Source organism: Lemur catta, chromosome 5, assembly GCF_020740605.2.
Source record: "Lemur catta isolate mLemCat1 chromosome 5, mLemCat1.pri, whole genome shotgun sequence".
Lineage (NCBI taxonomy): Eukaryota > Metazoa > Chordata > Mammalia > Primates > Lemuridae > Lemur > Lemur catta.
Window position 1 is genome coordinate 34,698,433 of NC_059132.1, and position 12,705 is coordinate 34,711,137.

The 12,705-nt window shown below is 41.1% G+C and overlaps 2 protein-coding genes across 7 annotated transcripts in view; one reads left to right on the forward strand and one right to left on the reverse strand.

Annotated features, from left to right (window-relative positions):
- The window catches only part of IFT122 (intraflagellar transport 122), a 75,836-nt gene extending 73,005 nt beyond the window's left edge, over nucleotides 1–2,831 (reverse strand). For all 6 annotated transcript variants that reach the window (XM_045551499.1, XM_045551496.1, XM_045551498.1 and 3 more), the window contains exon 1: nucleotides 2,655–2,831. In XM_045551499.1, coding sequence (XP_045407455.1) covers nucleotides 2,655–2,695 — 41 coding nt within the window. In that variant the 5' untranslated portion in view covers nucleotides 2,696–2,831. The remainder of the gene's footprint in view (nucleotides 1–2,654) is intronic.
- Nucleotides 2,832–2,968: 137 nt separating this feature from the next.
- MBD4 (methyl-CpG binding domain 4, DNA glycosylase) lies at nucleotides 2,969–12,216 on the forward strand. Its single transcript, XM_045551513.1, has 8 exons — nucleotides 2,969–3,262; nucleotides 5,104–5,334; nucleotides 5,746–6,602; nucleotides 9,110–9,184; nucleotides 9,262–9,396; nucleotides 10,242–10,391; nucleotides 10,872–10,975; nucleotides 11,908–12,216. The coding sequence occupies exons 1-8, from the start codon at nucleotides 3,159–3,161 to the stop codon at nucleotides 11,983–11,985; spliced, it is 1,734 nt and encodes a 577-aa protein (XP_045407469.1). The 5' UTR covers nucleotides 2,969–3,158; the 3' UTR covers nucleotides 11,986–12,216.
- Nucleotides 12,217–12,705: the final 489 nt, after the last annotated feature.

The following is a 12,705-nucleotide window of genomic DNA, read 5'->3' on the forward strand; positions in this document are numbered from 1 at the left end:
GGTTAGACTGGAAGCAAAAGAGCAGATCAGGAGACAATGGCTGATTCAGTTGTAGAGGACTAATCTTTGATATCTGGGATTTTTTTTAGTTCTACTATCTACTTTTTATGGTTCTTTGTTTTGTTAGTCTCATTCTGGGCTATCAGCTGGCTTATCTAACAGCCACTGGGATTGCTGGTCTATGGGACCCCTACACCTCTTTAGTGTTTCAAACCTGTTATGGGCAAGAAACCAGATCACTAATCTTCATTCATCATTCATTCACTCACTTCTTCATTCATTCATGAAGACATCAATCCATCAAATAGTAACAATAACTGCTAACTTGACTAGGCTCTGGAAAAATTTGGAAATGAATAAGACATAACCATTTCCTACAAAAGGATTTATAGACTTCTGGGATAAACAAATTAAAAAATAACTGTTACACTCGACAGACTCTAAGTACTACAAGAGAGGAATGAACAAAATTCTGTGCTAGGGGTTGAAAACAGAGCAAATCAGGCTGCATTTGGCCAGCAAATGTTTTGTTTGGCCCACATGGTGTTTTATTTTGTTTTGTCAGATTAGGTGCCAATATGTAAAAATTAGGACATTTCAAATAAAAACCCAGATTCCTAGCTTCTGGTAAAAATAGGAAGATCTGAGCATACTAGGCCAAATTCCTGCATGGTGGTAATTGGCAGGAGCTGAGCAGCAGCTGCCCCTTTTAGGCAAAGCATGAGCTCTCGAGTTTGCCACACTCCTTGCCACCCTCTATTACTCTCTGATGTTGAAGCCAAATATTCAATTGCCAGTTATCACCAGCTTGTGCTATGGGTACTTTTATAATAGAGTTAAAAGAAAAGTAAAATGAGTTTTTTTTTACTCAAATTTCTCTTAAAAGTAAAAATGAAAGATACACTAGTAGGGCTATGTGTTTCAAGAAGAGTGGGACATAGGAGAATGTTCCTAGGGAAAACAGAAAATTCCTTGTTTTAAGATGCAAATAAACATTTCCTATTTATGTTACCTGCCTGACTCCTGCAAACATTTGAGTTTCCCACCTCTGTAACACAGGGGAAAAATTAATGTTAGTGGCTGAGAGCACTGGCTTTGGAGTGAGGAACACCTGACCTTGAAAACTGGATCCACCACTCACTTGCTGTGTGACCTTGGCAAATTATCTACCCTCTCAGTGCTTCAGTTTCTCATATGTAAAATAGAGGTAATCACAGCACCTACCTCAGAGGGTTGTTGTGATGAGACAATGAAATAAAAAATATGAAGTTCTCAGCAAGTGCCTAGCACATGGCAAAGCAATAGCTATCACTAATGCAGAGCACAAAAGAGAGAGAAACCATCTCCAAACTGAGCCTTAAATGATGTTTAGGATTTCAATTAGAAGAGATGAGGAAAGAAGGCATGCTTTCTGCAGACAAAGGCCTCAGAAAAGACAGAAAACAAATGGCAAGTATCCTGTCCCAGTGGCCAAAATCAAGGCTTCATAACGAAGCTGAAAAGATCATGTAGGAAGATTTTGAAAGTCAGGCTGAGAACTAGCCAATAAGTCAGTATTTCCCAAAATGTACCATTGTATGATTAACTTAGGTGATAAAAATGGAATAGGACATCAAATAACATTCAATCATATGGTGAGGAAGTCATTCTCCGATTCTTTTTCAAACATTTTAGGGAATTTTTTTTTTTTTTTAAACAGAGTCTCACTGTGTCACCCCAGGTAGAGGGCAGTGGCATTATCATACCTCACTGCAACCTCAAACTCCTGGACTCAAGCGATCCTCTTGCCTCAGCCTCATTAGTAGCGGGGACTACAGGCATGCTGCCACCATGCCTGGCTAATTTTACTATTTTTAGTAGATACGGGTCTCGCTCTTGCTCAGGCTGGTCTCGAACTCCTGGCCTCAAGCGATCCTCCCGCCTCGGCCTCCCAAAGTGCTATGATTATAGGCATGAGCCCCCGCGCCAGCCCATTCTTCTCCAGACTTCTTAACTTAGAGAAAATCTTGCTTTGATGCTCATTTTAAGCACCTCTCTGACCATACTTGCCAATGTCCAGTTTGAGAGGCAGTAGACCTCAGGTTTAAAGGCTCCACCGCAACAGTATCTAGCTACAACTTACTAACACTGTTTCTCCCTGCTTTAACTTCTACAATTATCTCGCACTTTCACAGCCAACGATACTGATTTTCATAAATGGAGAAATGAAGTTTCCACGTAAGATGTAAAATCATATTTAAGCGAAAATAAGTGAGACAATTTAGGGAAAAACGTCAAGTAAACAAGAGTATGGGTAATATGCAGACGTGGCAAAAAAAAACTGTGAGTGTTTCAGAAACCCTGTGGGGTCCAAGAGGCGGCCAGGACGGATTTTGAGCGAGGGAGCGACAAGACCAGATCATGATTATGTACAGAACCACCTCAACAGGCCACTTCACGCGTGGCACTTCCCTCTGCCCCCCTCCGACCCGCAGACATCTCTCCACCCGCCGCGGGCGAGGACGGCGACCCGCAGCCTCCCAGGCCTGGGGTTCCTGCCTGAGCGCAGGCCGCAGGCCCGTTGCCCCTGGCAACCATGGCGGTTGGCGCAGAGACTCCCGCCCTCCCCGCCGGGGCTCATCCTCCCGCTCTTCTCGGACTGCCCCGCTGCTCACCACTGCTCAACTTTATCTCTCCAGGTCAACACGGCTCTCATCGCGGCTTCGCTCTCGCCTCCGGCCCCTCCTCCTCGCCTCAGCAACAGGCTCCACTCTGCGGGTACTTTGGCTACCTGCGCTACCCCTGGCAACGCACATGCGCAGCGAGCAAAGCTCGAGCGCGCCTATCTCTGAATGCGCATGTCCAAAAGGGAAGGCGAGAAAAGAAACAAAAGGGGAAGAGGGACCCGGAGCCCAGAAAGCGCAAGCGCAACTAGGGCGCGCGCGATTGGTCGGAGTGGGCGGTGCTCCTTCCCCGACAATGGATGTGATTGGTGGAATGTGGAAATGGCGGTGGTGGCCGAGGGGGCGGCCGGAAAGCATCTGCGGGGTCTGGCGGATTTTCACAGCCTTCAGAGTTTCAGCCCAGCGTTCTAGGCCGAGAAAATTTTCACGTCTTACCCGGCTCCATACCCAGGGCGTCACACCGTTCGGCTCGTTGCTGCAGCCAGAGTCTGCTTGATGGGCACGGCTGGGATGAAGAGTCCGAGCCTCGGGGACGGCGGAGCTGCCCCCGCGGTCACCGCTAGTGAGCTCCTAAGCCCAGACCGTCAGTGTGACCTCTGGCAAGTTATTTTCCCCTTTGGGGCCTCAGTTTTACCACCTGTAAAATGGGATCAGGGGAGTAGATGTTGTGTGGACCTTTCTAACCTTCGACAGAGGGTCAACAGAGACCTCGAGGTCCGCAGGTTTAGTTCCTAGGAGCTGGGGCTGGAGCTCAGGTACTCTTCCTGTGGGTTCGGCCCTGGGAAGCGCCCCGACTTCCCAACCTGAAGTGATTAGGGGGCTGGGAGAGCAGGGAGGTTTTGTGGTGGAAGGAGAGCTCTGCTTGGGTTGGAAGATCCTAGGAAGACCTTGGAGGAGATGGCATGTTAAGGGGCGCCCCAGAAATGAGAAGTAACAAGGGACGCTACAGTCATTTAGTGAGTACATGTGTATGTGTTATATGAGGCTAAGATGACTTACCTCCTTTTTTTCAAAATTTAATCCTCAGAGCTACTTTAAGAGGTGTTACCTTCTTTTTACAGAAGAAATGAGATTGAGGGGTTAAGTAACCTGCTTTTGGACATACAGCTAGGAAATGGCAGAGCTGGGATTTCAGATCACTCTGTTGACTTTAGAGTTTGTGCTGATTTCACCAAGTTTCAGTTTCCTTGTCTCTAAAATTGGAAACTATATCATTTTATAAGATCCATCCAGCACCCCAAATTGTTTAACCCCAAATTATTCAGAAGACCTTGATTCTAATTCTGTTCAGTCACTAGTTCTTGCTTAGTTTCCCTATTATAGAAAAGAAGTTGGATCAGATGATCTCTCTGGACCCATCAGCCTTTTAAAATGTGTAATTTAGTAATTGAGATGCACTTTACTGAAGTTTTTCAGTAATAGTATGAGGGGGGAAATATGAGACCAAGATTTGGTAGACTTGGGTTCTGGTATCATTTCTGCAAGTAACTTAACCTTTCTGTCACTCAGTTTTATCAATAAAATGAAACTAAACCTTATCCTACCTACCTCACAAGGTTATCATAAGGATCAAGAATGAAGGAGTTTTGAAAATTCTGTATCAGAAATTATTTACCTTTTGGAGGGTTACAACATCTCATGAAAATGATAGACAGTTTTCCCCTAGAAAAGTGCACAAATATGTAAAATTTTTATCTCACTTATTTGCAAAGAAGGGGAGGTGACTCACTGACTTAGTTAAGCATTTCTTATTGATCCCAGGTTAAGAGCTCAGCTGTTGGTTCATATTCTCAAGTTTATGCTAAGTGTCACCAGAAATCTGTATAACAGCCCTGTTTAATGATTAACTAAAAAAGTTTCTAGCCTGAGCTTTTCATTGTACAAAGATTTCCAGTACTTTTTAAGTCATATTGTAGAACAGGAAGCTGTTGGAGGACAGATTCCCATTGCACAAGACTGGTACGTACTGACTTTAATCTCCCTCTGAATAATCCATGTAGTTCTTGCGCTGTCATGGATTGAAATTGAATAAGCAGTGGAAAATGTATTTATTTATTTATTTATTTTTTTGAGACAGAGTCTCTCTCTGTTGCCCAGGCTAGAGTGAGTGCCGTGGCGTCAGCCTAGCTCACAGTAACCTCAAACTCCTGGGCTTAAGTGATCCTCCTGCCTCAGCCTCCCCAGTAGCTGGGACTACAGGCGTGCGCCACCATGCCTGGCTAATTTTTTCTATATATATATTTTAGTTGGCCAGATAATTTCTTTCTATTTTTAGTAGAGACGAGGTCTCGCTCTTGCTGAGGCTGGTCTCGAACTCCTGACCTCGAGCAATCCACCCGCCTCGGCCTCCCGGAGTGCTAGGATTACAGGCGTGAGCCACCACGCCCGGCCTGGAAAATGTATTTTAAATGAGTTAACCAGTTAAATTTTGTTTTTCCAGCGAGGAAGATGTTGCTGTGGGATTGGAAAGAGTAGGAGAAGATGAGAAACAAATGACGATAAAAAGGAGCAGTGAGTGTAATCCCCTGCTACAAGAACCCATTGCTTCTGCTCAGTTTGGTGGTACTGCAGTGACAGAATGCCAAAAGTCTGTCCCATGTGGATGGGAAAGAGTTGTGAAGCAAAGCTTATCTGGGAAAACAGCAGGAAGATTTCATGTATACTTTATCAGGTAAGCATGCAAGGTGATAAAGATAGGATAGTCGAATAATTTTATCTAGACAGGTAGTAGAAAAGCATAGCAGAAATCTTGGCTTATCTATATTTTATCATGAAACCATTATAGATTCTGTTCCTTCAATGTCACTGGTTAATTATATCAAGTTATTTGGGGCCAGTTGCACACATTTTGTCCCTACGACTGTGAATGGTTAATGGGGAGGTTGCACTTAAGTTATATTTTTAAATGTATGCTCTCATAGAAGAAACCATTTAAAAGTGCCATTTATCGCTCTTTTTTAAATGACAGATGCCCATGGCAACATTTGGAAATTATTAGTTAGAAATCTGAAATGTGGTCTAATTCTTTTTAAAAGTCAGTTATATTTACTAGCAATACATTTCCTTTAATATCGTTTTCTAGCCCACAAGGACAGAAGTTCAGATCCAAAACTTCACTTGCTAATTATCTTCACAAAAATGGAGAGACTTCTCTGAAGCCAGATGATTTTGATTTTACTGTACTTTCTAAAAGGGGCATCAAATCAAGATATAAAGACTGCAGCATGGCAGCTCTGACATCCCAACTGCAAAACGAAAGTAAAAATTCAAACTGGAACCTCAGGACACGAAGCAGGTTCAAAAAAGATGTGTTTCCTCTGCCGAATAGTAGTTTGGAGTTGCAAGACAGCAGAGGACTACCTAACTTTAGTTCCACTCATTTGCAATTGGAAGAAGGTGAAGGTATTAATGATGTTAACTTCAGAAAGCTTAGAAAGCCCAAAGGAAAGGTGACTATTTTGAAAGAAATCCCAATTAAGAAAACTAAAAAAGGGTGCAGAAAGAGTCTTTCAGGTTCCACTCAAAGTAATAGAAAAAGAGAATCCATGTGTACGAAAGCAGATGCTAAAAATGAGCCTGTTGCACAGGAAGGTCAACTTGATAGAACGTTCTGCATTTCTGACGCCAGAGCCAGCAACGAGACCCTCAATGTGACCAGTGAAGAGAAGAACCTTATAAAAGAAAAATCATTGAGTTCAGGATCAAGTTTTGGTTTTGAACAAATAACTTCTGGCACCATAAAGAAATTACGTTCTACCAAAGAAGCGGAACATGATGAGAAGTATGAGGATACGTTTTCAGAATCTGAAGAAATCAGAACAAAAGTAGAAGTTGGGGAAAGGAAGGAACATTTGCATATTGACATTTTAAAATGTGGCTCTGAAATGGACAACTGCTCACCAACCAAGAAAGGCTTTACTTCTGAGAAAGTATTTCAAGGTATACCGTACCTGAAAGCGCTATTAAACATTATGTGATAAGGAGTTTGTACTCCCGCGTCTCGTGTTTCATGCCTGTATGTGGTAAAGATGTGGGAATAGAGCCAAGAAATAGGGCCAAATACCAGATACCTTGTCTGGCTGATCTTGGGGCCCTTTCCTGTGGCAGAAAATCAGCTGGCTACGGTCGTGATGCCCAGCAAAGGAGAGTTGTGCTGCGAACAGCTGCCATCATCTCCCTGGTGCAGCAGCTGGGACTCTTCCTCAGCAGTGCCTTCCCTTCTTTCTGTCCTCTTTCCAGCCAGTAAAAATTAAAAGGCTTCACTTGTGAAAAATTTGGGGAAGACTCTGTTTATACATAAACCAGTTGAGAATAGTTGGTGTCTGCTCTTCGCACGCCTCCTGTTACTTACTGCTAATGTGTGACTTCCAATTTAATTTCGTGTATATCATAGTCATTTCTATCTTCTGTTATAATGTAATGCTTCTCTAAAATGCTTTAGAGCTCTAAATACAAAAGTGTAATCACATAGTTCATCTATTATTTGTAATATGCTCTTAATACAGAATTCAGAGCTTAGCAGTTTTGCCTTTATGATACCTCAGTGAATAAGAGATAAAAAGGAGACCTTTTTAGCAGACCTGTATTAGTTATTCATTATGCCATTGTGGTATAATGAATAACTCCTTTTAAAGAAAAATAGTAATGGTACTTAAAATCCTGTGGGAAAACAGCCTGTACAGATTTGTGGAGCAGAGGATTAGGCTCAATTCCTGCTCTCAATCCTACTCATGATTTTATATCTTTTCTGTGCCTGGAATTTCTCTGCCTTTAACAGCAAATAGCCATATATACCTAGGAACTGCATAAGAATTCTTCAAGTCTGTTCTTTAAAGACTTTGAGCTTCTTAAAGAAAACTTTCAGGTTTATGTAGATTTATTGCTAGCATAATGGACAAATTAAATATTAAAAACATTCTTTTGTGACTAAGATGGATATATCCTATACTTAAAGAAATCTAGTTTTCAAAATAAGATGAAGTATCCCTAGGTTATTAGGTGTCTAATGGAATAGTGAAAACCTCCCTTTGCCCCTGGGCACTGTGGCTCATGCTTATAATCCTAGCACTTTAGGAGGCCGAGGTGGGAGGATCGCTTGCTCCCAGGAGTACAAGGCTTCAGTGAGCTGTGATCATGCCACTGGCACTCCTGTTTGGGCAACAGAGCAAGACCCTGTTTCTTAGGGGGAAAAAAAAACAAAAACCTCCCATTGGCTCAGCTAGAAGTTGCCAAATAAACTAATAATACAGGAGACTAGTTAGTAATTATAAGAATCTGCAGAAAAAGTTATCAAATAACTAGTGAAAGCAGGTTCCTTTGTTCTCTTTCTTATTCTTTCCTGGGCTTTACCTATTCAAACTAGATAGCAAAAATCATTAGACTAATGTAATGTTTTTAGAGACCTGGATAGTTGTCCCAGTCTTAGTTAATCCCAGTATCGTTTTTGGATGGTTGCTTAATTTTGAAGCTTTAGTTTCTTCCTCTGTAAAAGGGAGGTAATAACCCTCACTAGTCCTGTTTTTTGCATCAAGAATATTATAAGGTAAAATGAGAAGTGAAAAAGATAGCTTCATGCTATAGAGATGCAAAGTATTATTAACCGATATTCAAATTTAGAGGCCGTGGCTAAAGGGAGTGTTAAATGTGATGATTTTAGAAATTTGAGAAGTCTGAACACTGGTTCCCAGTAGACAGAGCTTCCCAAGTGGGTAGTCCTCTTAGGTGTTCCAGGGTTCAAGTCTTATGTGTTTCTGCAGGTTCTGTTTTATCTATATCCCTTTTTTGGTAAGTATAAAAGTGTTCACTGTAGAAATTTTGGAAAATATAGAAAATTAAAGAAAAAAAGAAAAATTATCACTCAGCAACAGCCATTATATCATTTTGGCTTATTTCATTGTTAATCTATATTATGTTTTTATTTATATATATTTCCTCTTGTTTATAAAATTGGGATTATATGTAGAATCTTGCTTTTCTCATTTAGAAGTTAATGTCATGAGAAAATATTCATGATATAGTCTAAAAATATTTTAATGACCACATTGTACAAATGTGTCACAATTTAAAATCCATACTGTTTTTAATTTTTCAATACTATGAACTCTGAACATAAATCATAAAGAACTAGTATAACACAGTGGTTAAAGGCATTTACTCAGGAGCCAGACTGCCTGAATTTGAAATTTAGCTCTGACACCGAGTAGCTGTGTGACCCTGGACAAGTTACTTAGCTTCTCTGTGCCTCAGTTTCCTTATCTGTATAATGGAGATAACATAGTACCAAGCTCATAGGTCATTTGTAGAATTAATTGGTTAATTTTTGTAAAGGGCTTAGAGTAGTGACTGGCATGCTTTATAATAGTAGAGGTATTATTATTATTTGCATCCCTGAATATTTCTTTAAGCTAAACCATAGTCAATAAACAGTGTTCACTTTTCCTTTTCAGAAGACACCATCCCACGAACACAAATAGAAAAAAGGAAAACAAGCCAATATTTTTCCAGCAAATATAACAAAGAAGGTATCCCTTTCCCAATCAGAACAGCAGATTTTATGTCTATTTCGGGTGTTCAGCTCTGATGCAGTATGTTTGTTTAGCTCTTAGCCCCCCACGACGCAAAGCCTTTAAGAAATGGACACCTCCTCGATCACCTTTCAATCTCATTCAAGAAACACTTTTTCATGATCCATGGAAGCTCCTCATTGCAACTATATTTCTCAATCGGACCTCAGGTTTGTGGATTATTTTCATCTTTCTCTTAGTGGAGACAGTGTAGCAAGAAGAAGGCATTGAATTGATTAGGAGGCCCAGATCCTACTCAGTTTCAAGTCTGATATTCAAATTTAGAGGCTACACCTAAAGAGAGTATTAAATGTGATTTTAGAAATTTGACAAGTCTGATAATACTGGTTCCCAGTAGCGTGACCTTGGGTAAGGACTTCTCCTTTCTGCCCTCAAACTCTTCACCTGTGAGAAAGACTAGATTATATACAATAGCCTTTTTAGAAAGTTAGACTAGATTAAGAGACAGGTTTTCATTTATTTTCTACTTCCAAATAAGTTTTGGTCATCAGTGAAAATCAGTTAACATTTCTCCTGTCATGTGTATATAAAAGCATCTCTTTTTCATTGAATGTACCTTGTGTTCTATATGCTTCTACTCTAGTTATCTGGTGATCTGATTATTTAAAAACTAATATCAGGCCAGGCCTGGTGGCTCACGCCTGTAATCCCACCACTTCGGGAGACTGAGGCACAAGGATTAGAGGTTATAGTGAGCTATGATCATACCACTGCACTCCAGCCTGGGCAACAGAGCAAGACCCTGTCTCTTAAAAAAAAAAAACAAAAAAAACCTAATATCATGCAAGGCCAGGTTTCAGCATAATTTTTACTGTTAGTCAAATAGATTAACAGTGTTGGTGTTTGACTCTGAAAGTGGTTGCTGATTCAGGTAATGGCTTCTCATCAGTGCTTAAAAAAATAAACCCTGTGGATGAGATTTCTAGATTTCTACCTGAACCTGAAATTGGCCCATCTGAAGACTTGTGATCATACAGTTACTTTTATTTCCCAGGCAAAATGGCAATACCTGTACTTTGGAAGTTTCTGGAGAAGTACCCTTCAGCCGAGGTAGCAAGGACTGCAGACTGGAGAGACGTGTCAGAACTTCTTAAACCTCTTGGTCTCTATGATCTTCGAGCAAAAACCATTATCAAGTTCTCAGGTAATTTCCCATATACCCAAAGGAAAAAACAAATTGCACCTATTTAAGAGAGCCACACCTTAAACTTTAATGTCCTCAGATGCTGTATTAAATGGAGGTTATTCAGCTCAAGCTGAATATAAAAACAATCTTCTTACCCCAAACTGCAGTCACCCACTGACACAGGCAATAAATGTTTGCCCTGCACTGAGTCAGGCCACGTGAGCATAACTAGAGGAAGAAGTCAGTGATGCAGAAAGCCCAGTCCTTGACCTCAAGGACATTACCTCTGTCTAGTTAGCATAGCACAAAATAGTGGTTAGGAAGTGGCAGATGATAAGGATGCTGCAGGAATTCAAAAAGAGGCGCAGTCACAACTGGAGTGGTTAGGGACTTTGCTGTCCCTTTCTGCAATTCTCTCGATCCTGCCCCATCACCACACATGTAGGGAAGGTGTCTTTGTGGAGGCTGACCTGATATGTGGGTTGTTGTATTCTTCAGACGAGTATCTGACAAAGCAGTGGAAGTATCCAATTGAGCTGCATGGGATTGGTAAATATGGCAATGACTCGTACCGAATTTTTTGCATCAATGAATGGAAGCAGGTGAGGCCCTCTCCCCACCGTAACATGTTCAGCACATTTGGTCTCTGAAGCAAATGAAGTTCATCATTACAGCTGAAACTATTTATTGAGCACCAGTGCTGTCACAGTCCCAACCAATTTTGTTCCCAGCCTGAGAGGCAGAGGGTGACAGAGGGTTTTTGGCAGCAGGGAGAGGATCCGTAGACACTCTCAAGTCCACAAAGGCCTGTTGGCATGGCCTCTGACTGACCTCATCACTTCGGACCCTGCTCCTGCCATTCCACATTCATCTACTGTCTCTAAGCCTGACATGGTTTTCCTCCCTGTCAAAAGTCCACCACTAAAGGCAAGCAGGCAGGTTTGGGCTTGGAGGATATGTTTGTTGGGTTTCTCCTAGGGGTCTCAGACTGCTTTTGTGGTCACTGGGTCCTACTTCAGCTGCCTGTTCTCTTGAACATGCCCAGCCCACAGGCATCCTGGTGGCATCCTGGCAGCTGGGGGGTGGCCGGCCTGGTACAGTGCCCTCTCAGCTCGTGACTCACCCTACAGCATTTAGCCAATAGGTCTGGCCGAGTGTGAGATGAAGGACACAGTGCTGTCCCTGCTCCATCAGAGCAATCCATTGTGACCTGAACAATCCATTTAACCTCTCAGAGTCTGTAACCTGTTTCTGGAAAATGAGGTGTTAATATTTGACTCTTGTCACCACCCCATACTCCAGGTTGTGGTGAAGATCAGTACTAAATTGGAAAGTATTTTAAACAGTATTGCTTTAATATAAGTTATAATTTAAAACATTTTTAAATCCCTTTAGGTTAAAGGTTATAATTTTTCAGTATATTATCATAATGTACTGTTCTCCAGCAAACCTTTAAAAAGCCAATTTTAAAAAATGTTATTTCTGACTAACTTATATAAGGCCTCCATATCCTAATGTGTTGTATTTCTTCCAGGTGCACCCTGAAGACCACAAGTTAAATAAATATCATGACTGGCTTTGGGAAAATCATGAAAAATTAAGTCTGTCTTAAAACTCCTTGAAGTTTTCAAACTTGTCTTTTATGCATTGCTTTGCACTTCAGTTCTTAAGAGCTCCCATTAAGCACAACCAGCCGTCTTTCCAGCCATATAGATTTTAATTAGCCTGAAAGATGCCCAGTTGTGTATCCTGTTGATGTGTGTGCCACTGGTGGATCTTTGTGACTGAATGTGCTGGAATATATTTTGAGATTTTTTTAAAAAAATAAATTGTTATTTGACAATAATCCTAAAAATGTATGACTTTTCCAACAATGAAGTATGATGAGAAAATGAAAAACACTTTTCTAAACTATTGGTAATACAAAGTAAATTTCTAACCCCACTAGAGGAAAGATGAGACTTTCTGTTCTGTTTATAGGAGATTATATGAAGAAGCAATCAAAAAGTTTGCAGCTAACACGTCATAAAAGGTTTTACAGAGTGCATTAGGCAGTTAAATAATAAAAATATTTTTATTAAAAAAAGGCTAACCCCCAAAGACAAATAAGATTACTTTGTCATCATATGTGGCTGATGACTACACATCGGTTCCTAGGAATTGTGGGTCTGATCCCAGAATCTGTTTGATAACCTAATGTGAGTATCTGCTTGCCGCTCGGTTTAGCTCACTGGCTTCTGGCTCATGCCTTTTACCCTGATTCCTTTGTGAAAACTCATCTCAGCTTCCAATTGGAGGGTGGGACCTTGTAAGTTTTATGCTATTTTTGTTA

Bases quoted from the DNA above. Each gene is read 5' to 3' on its own strand.
- MBD4 (XM_045551513.1), top strand. From the start codon at position 3,159: ATGGGCACGGCTGGGATGAAGAGTCCGAGCCTCGGGGACGGCGGAGCT. The intron at 6,603-9,109 runs GTATACCGTACC...TTTCCTTTTCAG, and splicing joins TTCTGAGAAAGTATTTCAAG to AAGACACCATCCCACGAACA. The intron at 9,185-9,261 runs GTATCCCTTTCC...ATGTTTGTTTAG, and splicing joins CAGCAAATATAACAAAGAAG to CTCTTAGCCCCCCACGACGC.